Source organism: Myotis brandtii, unplaced genomic scaffold (assembly GCF_000412655.1).
Source record: "Myotis brandtii unplaced genomic scaffold, ASM41265v1 scaffold193, whole genome shotgun sequence".
NCBI lineage: Eukaryota > Metazoa > Chordata > Mammalia > Chiroptera > Vespertilionidae > Myotis > Myotis brandtii.
The window spans coordinates 1,193,392-1,212,091 of NW_005357191.1; the positions used below are offsets into that span (position 1 = coordinate 1,193,392).

Here is an 18,700-nt window from a genome sequence, read left to right on the forward strand (position 1 = left end):
GGGGGAAAAATGAATTCCTTATTTATTTATTTATTTATTTATTATTTATTTATATTATTTTCCTCAACCGAGGATATGCTTTTTATTGGCTTTAGAAAAAGAGCAACAGAGAGACAGCAAAGTGAGAGAAAAAAAAAAAATCGGTTGCCTCCCATATTCCCCCTGACCCAGGACCACATCTGCAACTCAGTTATGTGCCCTGACTGGGAAACAAACACACCACCTTTCGGTGTATGGGATGATGCTCCAACCAACTAAGCCACACAGGTCAAGGCTAGTGGATTCCTTTTAGAATAGCATCTTATATAGTGAAATTGTGATGACTATTTTATATCTCTAGTGTTCACGCCCATTTAGGAAAATAGTCTTTTAAAACATGCTTCCATTTCTCTCTCCTCCTCCACCATATACATATACTGTATAGTTTACAATATATTTTTATTGATTTCAGAGAAGAAGAGAGAGAGGAAGAGAGAAAGATCAATGATGAGAGAAAATCATTGATCATCTGCCTCCTGCACGCCCCTCGCTGGGGATCGAGCCCGCAACCTGGGCATGTGCCCTAACCGGGAATCAGATTGTGACCTCCTGGTTCATAGGTCAATACTCAACCACTGAACCATGTCAGCTGGGTTCCACCCTATATTTTGTTCTTTGAGGAAAATTTTTTTCTCTTGAGTCTTAAAAAATGGTGGAATTATGTGACGGGTTTGATACTTTTTCTTACAGGTTTGTGAATTGAGTACAATATATTATCACTATGTGACATTTAAAAGTAGAGTGGTGAGATATCAAGTTATACTATAAAGCCATCATAATCAAAACAGCCCAGTACTGTCACAAGAATAGGCATATAGATCGATGGAATAGAACAGAGACCCCAGAAATCAATCCAAGCCATTATGTTCAAGTAATATTTGACAAAGGAGGCAAGAGCATACAATGGAGGCAAAACAACATCTTCAATAAATGGTGTTGGGAAAATTGGACAGATACTTGCAAAAAAAATGAAACTAGACCACCAACTTAAAAGTAGAGTGGTTAAGTAGGCTAGAAAGAGCTGGCTAGATCCTGCTTTTGCTATTTGGACCTTAATTTGGGGGTTTGTCTTAATTACAGGTGGATTTTATCCAAAGCCAAGAAAGATGACACTGATGATGAAATTGCCAAATATGATGGTGAGAGTTCATTTGACTTGAATATAATAGCAGATTGAGGTTTGAAGCATTTCCATGATTCTCTTATGAATAGTTTAAGCTGGGGGGTGGGAACGGCTGGGGAGAGGTCAATGAGTGAAAAAGGAGACATATGTAATACTTTAAACAATAAGGAATTTAAATTTAAAAAAACTAGTTTAAAAGGAGTATGTACACATTTTAAGATTTTTTTTTCCTTACAAGTTTTGCTGTATTTATGTGTTCCGTTATATTTTAAAGGGTTAGACCTGTTTGTTTTACACCATAAAATGGGAAGGTAATTTAGCATCTATGGTGTTGTGTGTTGGAAATGGCAGGTCTTATTTAAGCATATGCTACAGGTTTTAAAAAAACATACCCTAATATGTGTGTGTAATATTAATAGGCCAGCTTTCATAGGTAAATGGAATATGTTAAAATATGTCAGTATGATAGACTTGCACAACTTTGAGTTTTGTTTGCTACCATTTAAAGGACCTTCAAAGGTACAGTTAAGGAGTGGAACTTTTCTGTGTGTTTTGTAGGAAAATGGGAGGTAGATGAAATGAAGGAAACAAAACTTCCAGGGGACAAAGGACTTGTATTGATGTCTCGGGCCAAGCATCATGCTATCTCTGCTAAACTGAACAAGCCCTTCCTGTTTGATACCAAGCCTCTCATTGTTCAGTAAGTGAGACACTTCTTTGATAGAAGCTTTCTAGGATGGGTGATATCAGAAGACATAATTTTATAAAACTATTACTCTACATTAAAAAATTATGAGAATTATTATATGTTATAATAGGGATTTTTTAGTGCATTTAGGCATCTTGTAATGTAATGTTATTTTCCTGCCCAATAAATTATTTGGAAAGAAACTGGCTATTCTTTCTCCTAATAGCAAATGAACTTCTGGAATTTGCAAAAAGTATTTACAGGGAATCTGCATTAAGCTTTTATTTTATTTTACTTATTAATTTTGGAGGATTGGGAAGCCATTCAAAGCAATAGAAGATGGAATCTTTCCGAAAGACAAACATGACCTATGATTAAACATGAGACCAAGATGGGGAAAAGGGTAATGAAGAAATTTGATATTTCAAAATGCCATATGATTTTCTGCTTTTCTCTCTGAAATTAGGTATGAGGTTAATTTCCAAAATGGAATAGAATGTGGTGGTGCCTATGTGAAGCTGCTTTCCAAAACCCCGGAACTAAACTTGGTAAGTACTTCCTATTTATATAGCCACCCATAATTATCTTTCAGGATTTGAAATGTGAAAACTGTTCTTATTCCTGATTTCTGTTCTGTGTAATTTTTGTTTTAGCAAACGTATTTCTTTGTTTTATGAAAGAAGCAGTAACTATCTAGATATGTACATTGCTTTGTTTTTTAAGCACTTCCATAATGTTCTCATGTAAAATTTCCTAATAATTTCTGTTATCCCTTTTCACTGGTATCTATATGAACCTCATGAACCAATCGGCTTTTCTTTTTTTAAAATTTTTCTAATACAGTTGATATTCAATATTATTTTATTAGTTTCAGGTGTACAGCATAGTGGTTAGACATTTATGATTTACGAGGTGAATTCCCCACACCCCCAATAAGTCTAGTACCCACCTGACACCATATGTAGTTATTACAGTATTATTGCCTATATTCCCTATGCTGTACTTTACATGCCTATGGCTGTTTTTGCAACTACCAATTTTACTTAATCCCTTTACCTTTTTCACCCAGCTCCTCAAACCCCCTCCCATCTGGTAACCATTAGTTTGTTTCTGTATGAATGATTCGGTTTCTGTATTTTTCATTTTTGTTCTTTAGGTTCCACCTGTAAGTGACATTATGATATCGTCTTTATCTGACTTAATGTCACTTGGCTTCTAGGTCTATCCATGCTGTCACAGAATCAGCTTTTCTTTTAATGTGAAACTAATTTATTTGGGATTTTATAAAAAGAAATATCATATTTTTGAAAAGTTGCTTTGAATACTTTGATTTACTTAAAATCCATTTTTGTTTCTGAAGGACCAGTTCCATGACAAGACTCCTTATACAATCATGTTTGGTCCAGATAAATGTGGAGAGGACTATAAATTGCACTTCATCTTCCGCCACAAAAACCCCAAAACGGGCGAATATGAAGAAAAGCACGCTAAGAGACCAGATGCAGATCTGAAGACCTATTTTACTGATAAGAAAACACATCTTTATACATTAAGTAAGAAAAACCAATAATTTGGGGGTTTATGGCACTACAGATTTATTATTCATTTAATGTAAAGATAGTACATCTAGAGAAGACCTAAGCCTGCAAGTAAGAGTCTCTACTGACTTAATATCTTGGTAGTGAAATGAACTTAGTGTCTCAGCACAAAAAGGAGCTTCTCGCCCAGCCGGCATGGCTCAGGAGTTGAGCATCAACCTTTGAACCAGGAGGTCATCCCCGAGTTGCAGGCTCGATCCACAATAAAGGGTGTACAGGAGGCAGTCGATCAATTAGTCAACATTGGTGTTTCTATCTCTCCCTCTCCCTCCCTCTCGGAAATCAATTTAAAAAAATATTAAAAGCAAACAAGACAAAAAAGGAAGAAAAAAAATAAGCTTCTCTTCCATAATTTGAATTGAGAATTAGGGTTTAAGGGATTTTGAAAATAAGCTTTTATGTTCCAGAAGGAGCTTCTTTGCTGATGCCCTCATTTCCACCTTTTGTATATTTTCTTGTTGATAAATTGTTAAGCAATAAAACATATAATAGAAATATGTGCATGGTGTTTTCAAATTATCTTTTAGTTGACGTTTGCTTGGGTACTCCCAACACCTGAACAATTGAATTTAATCATTTGGACATTAGAATAGAATTTTTATTTTAATGAAGCTTTTCCCCTAGTTTGAAATTACATATACACATGCCTCTTTTCTTAAAGAATACAATAACCTTTTTTCTTCATAACAAAAGTAATATGTATTCAGTATAGAAATTCAGAAGATAGAAATAAACATAAAGAAGATTTTTAGAATTATCTGAAATAACAACATTGTGATATGTATTAACCGTTTGTGAATAAATACATGTATGTATATAATAAGTACAGATGTAATTTTTTATTGAAAGATAAATATCCTGTATTGTACTTGGTCTCTTCACAAAAGTGCATGAATCTTTCCAGGAGACTACATATCATTGATAACAGTGCTAATTTAATTATCCTTGAGAAAGGCAGCCTAGTACACCATTGTGTTCCATAGTATTCTGGATGTGCTGTGAGCCAGTCAGTTGCCAATTAGACTTGTAGGTGTGAGATACAGGCTTTAGCGTAATCACACTTGATACTTTTATGGATTTAAAATTGTGGTTTTTTATTTCCCATTGCACCCCAAAAATACAACCATGAATAGACATGATTTAATAAATAAAAGGTTTTTGTAATTTGAAATTTTGTGAACATAGATGGTGGTAATACCAACTCAAAAAATGAGGAAATGGACCTTTACTAGGGGTGGTTATAATAAGTAAACTCGTTTGCCTATTGACTGGTGTGTAACCATTTGTGTCAGACCAATTGCATTAGTTTATGTACCTTTGGTTTTTTGTTGTTAGGTTTTGTTTTGTTTTTGTCTCTTTGATTTTTGATGTTTTTAAAAAAATACATATTTTATTGATTTTTTTTCAGAGAGGAAGGGAGAGGGATAGAGAGTTAGAAACATCGATGAGAGAGAAACATCGATCAGCTGCCTCCTGCACACTCCCTACTGGGGATGTGCCCGCAACCAAGGTACATGCCCTTGACCGGAATTGAACCTGGGACCCTTGAGTCCGCAGGCTGACGCTCTATCCACTGAGCCAAACCGATTAGGGCTGATTTTTGATGTTTTTAATATCTGTAAATGAAGTCTTTGGTGTTTAAAATTTTATCTATGATCTGTTTTAATTCCTAAAAATCTGAGGAACTAGTTTTTATGATTTACAAGAGGATTAACTTGCTCAGCGCCCCCAAGATCTTGTTCTGACTTTGTTGCCTGAGGTCTTCATGTTTCTGTTTTCTGTTATAAATATGATCTTTTGTGGTATGTAAAGAGAGCTTGAGAATGAGTGGTTAATTAACTTTTTAAAATTGCATTTCTCTTTTTTAGTCTTGAATCCAGATAATAGTTTTGAAATATTAGTGGACCAAACTCTTGTCAACAGTGGAAATCTACTAAATGACATGACTCCTCCTGTAAATCCTTCCCGGGAAATTGAGGACCCAGAAGACCGGAAACCTGAGGATTGGGATGAAAGACCAAAAATACCAGATCCTGATGCTGTCAAACCAGATGACTGGTGAGCCTTTGAGTGCAATGGAGTGTTTTGTGTATTCCATGTGGCTTGAACAAATGAATGTTTAGATCTGATAATTCTAATAGTCTATGATGCAATTCAAATGGTAGGAAAAACATAGACAAAAGGGGGCTGAAAGAGGGGTCATACAGGTCATCTGGATTGCCTGTCACCATTTTACAAACCACAAAATGCTGAAATCAATGTGTTTGCCTGTGCTGACATGGTTGCTTTATGGCATAACCTCAGTTCTCTTGGCCTGGCCTTTCACATGCTTCTGTGAGTTCACATTGAAAGCTTGAGTCCTGAGATTTAAATTTTAATTTGAAAAATAATCTTTTTCCTACTTAAATAAAACTCAAGAGATTGTGCTTTGTGTTGGGCAGTGGAATACAAAGCCACAAGGACATGAGCTGTCACACAGCTCCAGTTCAGCTTTTATGTCCCATAAGGGGCTTCTTTGCTGATGCCCTCATTTCCACCCTTTGTATATTTTCTTGTTGATAAAATGTTAAGCAATAATACATATAATAGAAATATATGCATGGTGTTTTCAAATTATCTCTTGATAATTTGAAGTTGGCATGCATATGGTGACTGGTCTAATAGTAGGTGTTACTTGGTGACCAGAGCATCAAGTATAAATCAGGGTGGTTTCTTGGAGCAGTGCCAATCAAATTAAGATTTGAAAGTGGGATGAGAGTTAACTAAGTGGTAAAGATGGAAAATGGTATTAAAGTAGCACATTGTGTGTAGAAGTATAGAAGCAGGAGTGAGCTCAATATGTATGGCCTTTTGTTTAGGGTACAAACTGGAGAGTGATGAGAAATGAAAACTGGCTTTTGGAAATGTCAAAAAGTACGTAAAGAGAAATAATAAAACTGTTCTCCCATTTGTAAAACTATCTCCTTAAGCTTAGCAGTGAAATTTTAGTTGATGTTTTTCCTCCCTTAAATTAAGGTACGGGTTCCTGAACTTTTATGCTGCACTAGTGTACATGCCAAGTTTACTTGTGTATTCGGTGAACATTAGATGACTCAGCCTTGTTGTTCGGTAATATTCCTTAACTAGCTGTTTCATTTTAGAGCAGAGGGTGTGAATGCTCTGCTTATAAGGGTCAGCTGAATGTTGTACAAACTCAGGTTCTCACACAATTTAAAACTAGCATACTTCAAAAATAAGCATATAGCCAAGGATAAATGATGTCTTCACTTACCAACTAGAGTCGCACCATTTTTCATCAACTGTACGAAAGTTGGTACTTCTTTTTTAAAAATATTTTTTATATGGTTTTATTGGTTTCAGAGAGAGGAAGGGAGAGGGCGAGAGAAACAATCAATGATGAGAGAGAATCATTGATTGGCTGCTTCTTGCAATCCCCACCCTCTCACCAGGGATCGAGCCAGAAACCTAGGCAGTGCCCTGACCAGGAATGGAACCTGGGACCCTTCAGTCTGCCAGCTGACTCTCTCTCCACTGAGCCAAATTGGCTAGGGCTGGGTTGTCTTTTTATTATTGAGTTGTAAGAGTTCTTGATATGTTTTGGAGACTAGGCCCTTATGAGATATACTAGAGGCCTGGTGCGTGAAATTCGTGCAGGGGCGGGGGGGGGGGGTCCCTCAGCCCAGCCTGCACCCTCTCCAATCTGGACCCCTTGTGGGATGTCTGACTGCCAGTCGGACATCCCTGTCACAATCCGGGACTGCTGGATCCTAACCACTAGCCTGCCTACCTGCCTGATTGCCCCCTAACCGCTCCCCTGCCAGCCTGATTGATGCCTAACTGCTCCCCTGCTGGCCTGATCACCCCCAACTGCCTTCCTCTTCCGGCCTGGTTGCCCCCAACTGCCCTCCCCTGCCAGCCCAGTTGCCCCCAACTGTCCTCACCTGCCAGCCATCTTGTGGTGACCATCTTGTGACAACGTCGCACGACGCCACCTGGGCTTTTATTATACAGGATGATTTGCATATAATTTTTAGGAAGAATTTTGAGTTTTGAGATTAAGTAACATCTAAATATTTTTAGATTGCCCTGCTTCAGATTCACAAAGGGGACCACATTGTGATTCTCTGGCCATTGTTGTCATAATTGGCTTTTTCTTATTTATTTAAGGGATGAAGATGCCCCTGCTAAAATTCCTGATGAAGAAGCCACAAAGCCTGATGGCTGGTTAGATGATGAGCCTGAATATGTAGCTGATCCAGATGCAGAAAAGCCAGAGGATTGGTAAAAGTTTCAGTTAACTTTTTAATTACCTGCTTTTTAAGAAAATAAATTTTTATTGATTTTAAAGAGGAAGAGAGAGAGAGAAACATCAATGATGAGAGTGAATAATTGATTGGCTGCCTCCTACATCCCCCCTACTGGGGATTGAGCCCGAAACCCAGGTATGTGTTCTGACCACAGAATGGAATCGGTGACCTCTTGATTCATGGGTTGACACTCAAACACTGAGCCACACAAACCGGGCTAATTGCCTGCTTTTTTATTGAAGTAAAAGCTTATACATGAAGCTAGCTGAGTGCCCAAACTTAAGTGTAGAGCTCAACAGATTATTTTATTTTTTTTATTTATTTATTTATTTATTTATTTATTTATTTATTTATTTATTGTTAATCCTCACCAGAGGATTTTTTATTTTTAATGGAACGCTTCACGAATTTGCGTGTCATCCTTGTGCAGGGGTCATGCTAATCTTCTCTGTATCATTCCAATTTTAGTATGTGTGCTACTGAAATGAGCACAGAGGATATTTTTTCCAATGCTTTTCAGAGAGTGGAAGGGAGGGAGGGACAGGGAGAAAGAGAAACATTGATGTGAGAGACACATCGATTGGATTCTCCACAACACAATCCAGGTACATGCCCTTGACCAGGAATTGAACCCACAGCCCTTGGGTGCTGGGGCTGATGCTCTAACCACTGAAAAACACAGGGCAGGGTGATTTAATTATTTTGTGTGTCTCTTTTTAATGCACCTCTCATGAGAAACTAGTTACTAGAAATGCAGAAACAGCATGGTGCTCTATAGGATGACACTGAAAGCATTCCTACAGGATTTCAGGGGTCCCCTGGGATGGCAATTCATAGTCCTACATCACAGAACCCATTTGTAACTGGTTTATTTCTCCACAGGGATGAAGATATGGATGGAGAATGGGAAGCTCCTCAGATTGCCAACCCTAAGTGTGAGTCGGCCCCTGGATGTGGTGTCTGGCAAAGACCTATGATTGATAACCCTAATTATAAGGGCAAATGGAAGCCCCCCATGATTGACAACCCTAATTACCAGGTGTGTATCTCTCCGGTGTTCTGTTTTGTTATTTATTTATTTTTTAGATACATTTTTATTGATTTCAGACTACCAGGTGTGTATCTCTCTCCGGTGTTCTGTTTTGGTTTTTTTTTATTTATTTTTTAGATACATTTTTATTGATTTCAGAGAGGAAGGGAGAGAGAGAGCTAGAAACATCAATGATGAGAGAGAATTATTATTGCTCGGCTGCCTCCTGCACTCCCTCCACTGGGAATCAAGCCTGCAACCTGGACATGTGTCCTTGACTGGAACCGAATCCGGAACCCTTCAGTCTGCAGGCCGACACTATCCACTGAGCCAAACCAGCTAGGGCTGTTTCGTTTTGTTTTAATCCCTACCTGAGACTATGTTTCACTGCTTTTAGGGGGAGTGGCAGGGAGAAGAGAAAAACATTGATTGGTTGCCTCTTGTACTCGCCCCTACCGGGAATTGAATTGGCAAACTTTCACTCCAACCAACTGAGCCACACCATCCAGGGCGAAGTGTGTGCCTTTTAATGTGCTTCATTGATCTGGTTGTGTTCAGATGGAAGTTTTGTCTGTAGTGAGGCTGCTGGGTTGATCACTATTTTCAAGCGATTAAATTACCAAGTAAACTTCATTAATTGAGAGAGAACTTAATATGTTCAATGTTGAAAAGATAAACCTAGAAACTGGAAAGAAGCTTTCATAATTGCTTTGTACTTTTGTTTAAAAACAAAGAAAAGAGAAATGGAAAACTTGCAATTTGAGTACCCTGCTATCATGTGGCAGGGGTGCTGCAGCCGCAGGGTACAGAGTGGCAACCTGTGATTTTTAGAGAGAGTGGAAGGGAGGAAGAGAGACTGAGAGACATCGTTTGGTTGCCTCCCGCATGCACCCTGATCAGGGTTGGGGATCAAGCCTGCAACCGAGGTCCGTGCCCTTGACTGGAATTGAACCTGGGACTCTTCAGTGTGAGAGCTGACAATATCCACTGAGCCAAACCGGCTAGGGCTTAAATGTTTTTTGTTTTTTTAAATATATTTTATTGATTTTAGAGAGGAAGGGAAAGGGAGAGAGAGAGAGAAACATCAATGATGAGAGAGAATCATTGATTGGCTGCCTCCTGCACGTCCCCACTGGGGATCGAGCCCGCAACCCAGGCATGTGCCCTTGGCCGGAATCGAACCCGGGACCCTTCAGTCTGCAGACCAACGCTCTATCCATTGAGCCAAACCAGCTGAAGCTTAAATGTTTTTTTAATCGTGCAGTCAAACAATCAAATTAGTTAAAAGTTGCCCTTTAAAAAAACTGCACTTTGGCTTTTTTTTTCGATGGCCATTTAGATGGATTTCCTTTTTTTTTTAATCCTTGATGCAGTAGTCATCCTTGTGCATGTCTGAGTGTATGTAGCAACTATTTCTCTAGGTAGTTACTAAGAAGTGAAATTGCTGGTTGAAGATCATTTAAATTTCATTTTATTTTATTTGTTTTTTAGATATATTTTTATTGATTTCAGAGAGGAAGGGAGAGAGAGAGAAACATCAGTGATGAAGGGTATCATTGATTAGCTGCCTCCTGCATACCCCCTACTGGGGGTTGAGCCTGCAACCTGGACTTGTGCCCTGACCTGACCAGGAATGGAACCATCACCTCGTGGTTCATAGTTCGACGCTCAACCATTAAGCCATGCCGGCTGGGTAATCATTTACATTTTAAATCACCACTGAAGAAATCTGTACCGATATAGGCTCCCACTCCTGCTAGCAAACTAATGGAGGCTTTTGGAATGTGCCAGGCACAGCGAGGTATTGGTCTAGATGAAGGTCATGGATGTTAGAAATTGAAAGTAGTTGAAGTTCAGACATCTTAGAGGCAGAGTGTAAAACATCAGTAGCATTTATTGTCTTCTTCCTGTTACTCAGTTAAGTTTCACAAATTCAGCACTTAGCTTCATTTATCATGCGAAATTCATCTTAATTTTTATTTAGGTTCATCATAAATTTGTGTTGATCATTATCTGAAATGATATTTAAAAATATTTTTCTCTAGGGAATCTGGAAACCCCAGAAAATACCAAATCCAGATTTCTTTGAAGATCTGGAACCTTTTAAAATGACTCCTTTTAGTGCTATTGGTTTGGAACTGTGGTCCATGACCTCGGACATTTTTTTTGACAACTTTATCATTTGTGGCGATCGAAGAGTAGTTGATGATTGGGCCAGTGATGGATGGGGTCTGAAGAAAGCTGCCGACGGGGCTGCCGAGGTTTGTGCTTGCTTGTTCCTTGGCATTTATATCTGCAATTGCTACTTTTGTAAAAACCTATCATCTACGGTTTATCTTCCCTTATTTGGGAATATTGTTATAAAAAATGGTCGTATGCCTACTAAAGACAAAATACTGGGGTGTTGGACATGATTGCTTTAGTCTCATGCAGTGGCTTTAGAATCTTTGTTATGTGTAAGGTGATTTATTTATTTAAAATATATTTAACAAAATTGCCGTTCAGGGTATATTTTAATGCACTCTTAAATGTTGAATCTTGATTTACCCAATATGTGGAATTTTCAAACAATTGGTCATATGGCTGAGGTATAAATTGGAGAGCCAGAGGCACTAAGATCAAGAAATTATTCATTCACTGGTTCCTGAAATTAAGTCTTTTGCTGATGATTAAAAGCCAGCTTTTAAACCTGTGAAAGGGAAATCACCTTGATGATATGGAGAACAAGAAAATTGAGGATTTTCTCCTATTTCCTTTTTTTGCTATATGAACATCTTGGCTTGAACCTTGGTGGAGCCTGAGTAGTACCATGTAGTCACTGAACAGTGGAACAGTGCTCACGGTATTTGGTGTCAAAAGCTAGAACTTGACATCAGTCATGTCTTGTTTTTCAGCCAGGTGTAGTGGGGCAGATGCTGGAGGCAGCCGAAGAGCGTCCGTGGCTCTGGGTGGTCTATGTTTTGACTGTAGCGCTGCCTGTGTTCCTTGTAATCCTCTTCTGCTGTTCTGGCAAGGTATGAGTATTGGTTTGGTTTGGTTTTGAGACATTTTTAGAAAGAACTCTTATGATATTAAAAAATAAGATATATTGCCTGAGGCTTTCTTTCTAGCAGCTCAGTTGTGACCGGATCGCATTTGGTGTTGACTTCTGAACCCTTATTCACTACTCTTGGTGGCCATGTATTGTACTCAGATGGGAGTAGCATTTGTAGCCCCTTCATTTCTAGTAGTATTTAAACTACTCTCCTTAATATTTGTCAGCAGCTTTCTAGGGCAGGAAGGAAAACAACAAAAAACTTAGATATAAATCTGGCCATTTGGGCATAAACTAGCTTTTCCTCTTGGCAGAGCTGTTTCTATTCATAAACTTTATAATTCTCATTACCAGGTTCCTCCCTTAGCATCCCTAACCCCTTTGACCTCCCTCTACACACAAATACATGTAGGGTAAACAGCCTGTTTGTCTTATTCAACCTTTGTTACATGCAGTCAAAAATAAAATTTTGCTTAGGCTCTACTTCTGCTAGATGAGGATGATGCTTTACCTTGCATTCAAGATATTCTGTAATTTGACCCCCAGAGTGCCTTTTCCAGCTTTGTCCCCACCACTCTTCTGCCACTGTGCCTGGGTCTACCTGACCCCTTTGTTTGTACTGTTCCTTTTCTCTTGAAACCCCACACATTCTCACCCAAGAAGACTCTCAGGGCAGGAAGTATATCTTACTCATTTCCATATATCTATCCTAGTATACAGCCGGGTACAGAACTTTGCTCTTTAGGCATTTAATAATTATATGATAACATACTACATAAAATGTGAACAAAATGGTTGTACTGTGGGAAAATATTTCAGAAACAGTCCAGTCCTGTGGAGTACAAGAAGACTGATGCTCCTCAGCCAGATGTGAAGGAAGAAGAAGAGAAGGAAGAAGAAAGGGACAAGGGAGATGAGGAGGAAGAAGGTGAAGAGAAACTTGGTAAGAAGTAGACCCCAAAATATCTGCTTTCACCCAAGACTCTACGATGTTCAAACCCTTATAAACAAATTACTGTAAAGATTGTTTTAGACAATTAATGCTAATTATCTAATTACCCAAAACAGTTGTAAGGTTTGCTGAGTTGTTTAACTTCTGTTTTAGAAGAGAAGCAAAAAAGTGATGCTGAAGAAGATGGCGACACTGTCAGTCAAGAGGGCGAAGATAGGAAATCTAAAGCAGAGGTAACAGGAAGGGGGAATATGTTTTGTATTTTAAGCACCTAAGTTGAAAGTACATTTAAGTAGAGGGAATATTTTCATAAGGTAATTTTCAATGGTCATGGCTGTAAAAATTCTGTTAAAGCCAATTTTATAAAAGTGAAATTCTTAGAAATACAGGTCAGCATGCTATAACTTCAAATTATATCTGAATCTCAGAAGTATTTTTCTGTGCTGAAAATGGTTTTGGAATAAGCAGAGTTGTAGGAGAAAACTAATAAAATGATTTCTGAGATGGCAACTGTAGGTTATTATTTTAGTCTATCTCTTCATCCACCTCCCCTAATTGTGCCCTTAAAAAATATTTCTTGCACAAATCCCGTGTGTTGTGAAATTTCTGCCTCAGTTGCTCACGGATTCATTTATTTATTCAATAAGTAGTTTTGGAGTGCTCATTATATGCCAGGCATCGTCAGTGAACAAGACAGACAAAGATAACCTACCTTTGGGGAGCTTCATTTCTAGTGGGAGGAAACAGACAATTATCAGTAGACATGATAAGGAAGTACCTGAATGAATGTTAGAAAGTGATGGGCCATGAGAAAGAAAAGTACGATAGGAAAGGCTATCAGAAGTGGTGGGATGCAGTGTTAAAGATGGTAGGCCTCGTTGGAGAGGTGACGTTTGAGTGAAGACTTGACAGATATGGGCAGCCATTGTAGGTTTTGGGACTAAGTAGGTCTGATCACTCTGGCTGCTGTGTTTTCTACAGACCAAGTAGAATCAAGGAGACTGGATAGGAGGCTGCTGTGCGAATCAGGTTAGATACGGTGGTCCTGAGTAGGGTGAAATGATAGGAAAGGAGGATGTGGGCTTCTGGAGCTGGGTTGGATGTGAGGTCTGAGGGAAAGAGAATAAGCCACACCTTTTCTACCAAGGTCCCTTTCCAAGCACTTCTCTATTTCATGATGTTTCTTTCTGGAAAACTCTACCCAGTGTCCATTTCCAGCTCCCACTATTCTGCCCTCCCCTTGATAAAGATCAATGCTGTTTATGTTTTCAGTTTCTTGACTAAAATGTAGAGTTCTTTCAGGTAAGGTTCAGTCTCACTTCCTTTTTTTTTTTAACATATATTTTCATTGATTTTAAAGAGGAAGGGAGAGAGAGATAGAAACATCAATGATGAAAATCATTGATCAGCTGCCTCCTGAATGCCCTACACTGGGGATCGAGCCTGCAACCTGGGCATGTGCCTAGGCGGGAATCGAACCATGACCTTATAGGTGTGGTATGTTCAACCACTGAGCCACACCATCCGGGCTCACATACTTTTTATATTCCCCAAGCTTTCTCACACAGTAAGAGAAGTCCAATAGAATAGGAAGAGTACCAGGCTTATTGTCTTGAGTGTCACATGGGACCTGGCTTGGGTAGTCTTCAGTCCCCATAAAATCCAGTTTTCTCAGTCTCAAAGTGGGGCTAATGTGTCCATAGGCCAGTAAATTATTTAGGATTAATCAAGATGACATGTGAAAGCATGGTGTCTGGTCTTTTTAAAAGAAGATGTTTGTGGGTTAGATTGAGAAAAGTGCATTTTCGTGGAAAGAAAACAAGAAAGACTATATTAAAACACAGTCCCACCACCTCTAAGACAGTTGGTTTTTGGTACATTTTCTTCAAATCATTTTTTTCCCTTAGATGGGTTACCCTCAGTTTGGTAGATCTTGAAAATTTGGCGAATTTTTACTTTTCATAATATGCTAATTATAATGAATTTCTTGTTTTTTTTTCCCCAACCAATAGGAGGATGACATTTTGAACAAATCACCAAGAAACAGAAAGCTAAGAAGAGAGTAAAATTATCTTAAGAACTTGATATGTGATTTCCTCTCCCTCCCCTTCCTCTGCAAGTGTGGTCCTAGGAGAGAACCTGGCACATCTTAGGTTGAGACTCAGAAAACCTCCAGCTGTCACCTTCAACAAGTTTCAGTCAAACACTAGCCCGTGTAATTTAAACATCTAGCAGTAAATGCAGTTGTGACAAAAAGGACCCTGTTTCTGTAGAAAGAAAGCATTTAACAATGGTTGTGAATTGTAACATGAAGCAACTAATTTGTATTTTTTTTGTTTTGTTTTTAAACATCTTTGTTTTTTTTAATAGAGTAATAGAATTTTGCCAGTCTTTAAAATCTTGGCTTAATTTAATATATTGATGTGTCCATGCAGAAATAACACCAACTTTTAGAAATTCTAGGGGGATGAACTGCAGTTTTTAGAACCAATTTTGTTTGAGTTTGGTATTACAAAGCATTCAAGTGTCTCTGTCCCTTAAAATTGATAATCATGTTTAAAGTGCAGTTATTTGTCATTATAATCTTGTATTGCTTACTTCCATTCCTCCTAAGGAAATTGAGGAGAGGGATTGAATGGAAGCCCAAATTTATACAAAGGTTCTGTTTAAATTGTATTAAAAATGGACATAAAAAAAGAAAAAAGACTTTTCACTCGATGTTGGTTAGACCATAAAGTGTGTGTGTGTTCTGTTATGCTTGGAACAGCTCAGTTCACAGACAGGTTTAAGTTAGTGGAGGAGGTGGTATAATGTCGCATTTGGGCCTTTATACTCTGCACACCTGGTGTGTCTGGGCTGCAGTCTTCTTGAACAGGTGGCTTTTTTAAAGACTGCTACCAGGACATGTGCGCTCCAGAGAGAATCTGGTGTTTTCATCCCATCTTCCATTCTGTGGACACTGTTTCCCTCCCTGTTTCCCAGAGTCCTAGCTTTCTCCTCTGCTTGCCTTTTCTTCACAGCGCCTTGCTGTCCGTTGCTGAAAATGATGATGAGCTCTGCATAGTGTTAAGCTTTATTGTGATTGTGTATGTTTCTTCCTTTTTTAAGCAGACCCGCACCTTTCCAGGGTCAAGTACAGGATAGAATGCTATCTTTTATTTTTTTTAATCCATTTCTCTTACTCTGTGTAAAGACTAGAAGTCTATCCAGATGTGAGCCAATTCAGAATTGACTGTAATTGAACACAGGCTAAAAAGTACTGATGGGAGGAGTGACATAGAGCATGAGTTATCCAATTTTTGTAGCTGCTAAACCTTTTAAGTTATCATTTGCAGTTCATGTAACAGTTGTGTCTTAAATTACATGATAAAGCAGTCCTGTTAAAAATAATTATTTTTTTTTTTTAGTATGTGGATTGTAGAATATTTTAATAAGTGATGTTAGGTTTGTTTTTTCATATGGAATGCAGATGGGTGCTATCAGAGCCTCTCCCCCATCACAGTGTAATAACCTCACTATTACACCACACTGAAGTATATTCAAAATTAGATGTTCTTTTAGCTTTATTCTTTCTTCAGAGCTGTTTCAAATATACCGATGATACTGTTCCTTGCACTGAATATATAAACACTCCAGAGTGTTTATATTGGGGAGATTTTGGGGAGGAAGTATATTTGTAAAAGATGAAGGCTGTATCTGTTTATTTTGTTTATCTCAATTTTTTACCAGTTCACTTAAATTCTTATGAGGGTGGGATGCATTTTTCTTGCTGTTCAGTGCTTTATTCTTTTCATCTGGTGTTCTGTGGTCACAGTGACCTTAGCTATGTAGCACACTTTCCCAAATGTATTGAGCGCGAATAAACAGTTACTTGGCAAGACCTGAAAATATGTCTACAGATTTCTCCTTTGAAGCAAATGTGTGGGGTCATGGCATTTTCCAGAAATCTGCCTTCACTCTCCGTTAATATTTCATGCCTCACAGTTTCTTCTGGCTGAGCTGTGGAATGACAAGTGTAAATCAGTAGAGTGTTCATTTGCCTTTCCAGGGTTATTTAGCAGTTTGTTCAAAACAAGTCATTTCTTGGTTCTCCTTTTCACTCTCTTGAAGTTGCAACCTCCTGATGAAATGTCTGACACAGTTCTTAGCTCTTTGAAAGGCTCTTGCATTGTGATTGCACATGCTGGCTACCCGTCCCGTTGCTGTGAGATGCCCACTCCATCAGATGTGTTCCCCAGTTTCTCTTGTTCACAAAATACTTCCCACTTTTCTCAAATTGTCACATTACTCAATGGTATTAAAGCCCTGTGTTAAGCATCTGCTTTTGACTGAACTTTATAGTAACCTTTAATTCACGTGTTTTGCTGTTTCAAAGTGGGTTAATTGTCCTTTAATTGGCCACTGTTTGCTATTATGCAGAAACTACTATGAACAGTGGGATATATAGTCTCGTCCCTTGGTATTCACGGGGATTGGTTCCAGGACTTACCCATGAATACCAAAGTTTGAGGATGCTCAATTCTCTTACGTAAAATGGTATACGTAGTATTTGCATATAACCTACACACATCTTCCCTATACTTTATCTCTAGATTACTTAGACCTAATACAATGTAAATGCTACTTAAATAGTTGTTAAACTATATTGTTTAGGAAATAATGACAAGAAAAAAGTCTGTACATGTTCAGTACAGATGCAACCTGCAGCCATCAGAGGCCTATTTACATAGCACACATCAGCAACAATGAAACTTTTTTCTAGATGTTTTCCATCCTTGGTGGTTGGTTGAATTTGAGGATGGGAACCCTCTGAAACTGAAGGCCAACTGTATTTTGTCACCATGAGGTGACAGTCAACTCAATGGAGATTCTGCCTCTGCTGCTGGATTAGAATAACAGCTCAGAAATGGAGGAGTAATTTATAGATAGTCTTTTAAGATTTATGGGAACGAATGAGTTTTTGAATTTTTATTAGAAAATAAATTTTTGTTCATGTTTACATTATTTCAGGGAGGTTTTTGAAAATTAGGTCAATTTTTTTTAAACGTGCTATTTAGCTTTTGGACTGCTTACTAAAGAGAAATAGACATAGTGCTTCTATTATTTTTCCTATTAGAAACTAAATATTTATTCCTGGTGTAAAATTTATATGTTTAAAGACTGGTGAAAAACAGGACCGACCACATTATGGTTGGTATTCATGAGCACCTTTGCCTTGGCGGGCCACTTGTATCTTTTTACTGCATTTGTATAAAAACAAATACTATCTGAATAAGGATTCATTTTTTCTTATTTTAAAATAAAATATTTTTGTGGGTCCTAGTGAAAAGTTACTATAACAGCTGTTTTGAGCTGTTGATGGTGCCTCTCAACCTGCAGGTTCCTGGCACCTTCTATTTAACTTGTTAGCAATTAAGGTTCCTGGTGCCTCTTGGCCCAACACAAGACTATCTAGTTTCACTGCCGCCTCGCTGGTCCCGGAGTTTTTCCTCGTCTCCCTGTCCCTTTGCCTGCGGGTTGTAACACTAGAGCATAATCGCCTTTGGTTGAATATTGAGTGACTCGATTTTACCTAACAGACCATCTTTTTAAATGTAATCCGGTTTTGACTGTAATGCCATCCTTTGCGGTTCTAGTCCCCGCTACGAGACTCTCCCTACACCTCTTCCTTATGCGAGCCGGGCTTTTTCTGGGTAAGTAGTAACAACCTGAAACTTACTCAAATTTTGATATAAAAGTGGAAATTGACGGTCCCAGTGATGCAGAATGGCGTGAGAGGAAACCTTTTCCAGCTCCCTCGTGACATTTCGACCAATTAAAAGGCTGGATGTAAGCAATGGGGTTGAAGAAAACAGCTGACACTGGAAAGGCGTGGCTACTTCTGAGTTTATCAGAGCGGCTTGGGAAAGGCTGCCGGGGAACGCGGAGA

The 18,700-nt window shown here is 38.4% G+C and overlaps 1 protein-coding gene and 1 long non-coding RNA gene across 2 annotated transcripts in view; one reads left to right on the top strand and one right to left on the bottom strand.

Annotated features, from left to right (window-relative positions):
• CANX (calnexin) overlaps nucleotides 1-15,475 on the top strand; it is a 16,097-nt gene extending 622 nt beyond the window's left edge. The window contains exons 3-14 of the mRNA XM_014538557.1: nucleotides 1,101-1,178; nucleotides 1,721-1,862; nucleotides 2,317-2,398; nucleotides 3,211-3,403; nucleotides 5,317-5,506; nucleotides 7,616-7,729; nucleotides 8,638-8,794; nucleotides 10,831-11,046; nucleotides 11,680-11,799; nucleotides 12,639-12,762; nucleotides 12,925-13,004; nucleotides 14,784-15,475. Coding sequence (XP_014394043.1) covers nucleotides 1,101-1,178; nucleotides 1,721-1,862; nucleotides 2,317-2,398; nucleotides 3,211-3,403; nucleotides 5,317-5,506; nucleotides 7,616-7,729; nucleotides 8,638-8,794; nucleotides 10,831-11,046; nucleotides 11,680-11,799; nucleotides 12,639-12,762; nucleotides 12,925-13,004; nucleotides 14,784-14,837 — 1,550 coding nt within the window. The 3' untranslated portion in view covers nucleotides 14,838-15,475. The remainder of the gene's footprint in view (nucleotides 1-1,100; nucleotides 1,179-1,720; nucleotides 1,863-2,316; nucleotides 2,399-3,210; nucleotides 3,404-5,316; nucleotides 5,507-7,615; nucleotides 7,730-8,637; nucleotides 8,795-10,830; nucleotides 11,047-11,679; nucleotides 11,800-12,638; nucleotides 12,763-12,924; nucleotides 13,005-14,783) is intronic.
• Nucleotides 15,476-16,227: 752 nt separating this feature from the next.
• Nucleotides 16,228-18,690, bottom strand: LOC106725863. Its single transcript, XR_001361867.1, has 2 exons — nucleotides 18,491-18,690; nucleotides 16,228-16,770 (listed from the first exon to the last, which is right to left on the bottom strand). It is a non-coding gene; the product is annotated as an uncharacterized LOC106725863 (long non-coding RNA).
• Nucleotides 18,691-18,700: the final 10 nt, after the last annotated feature.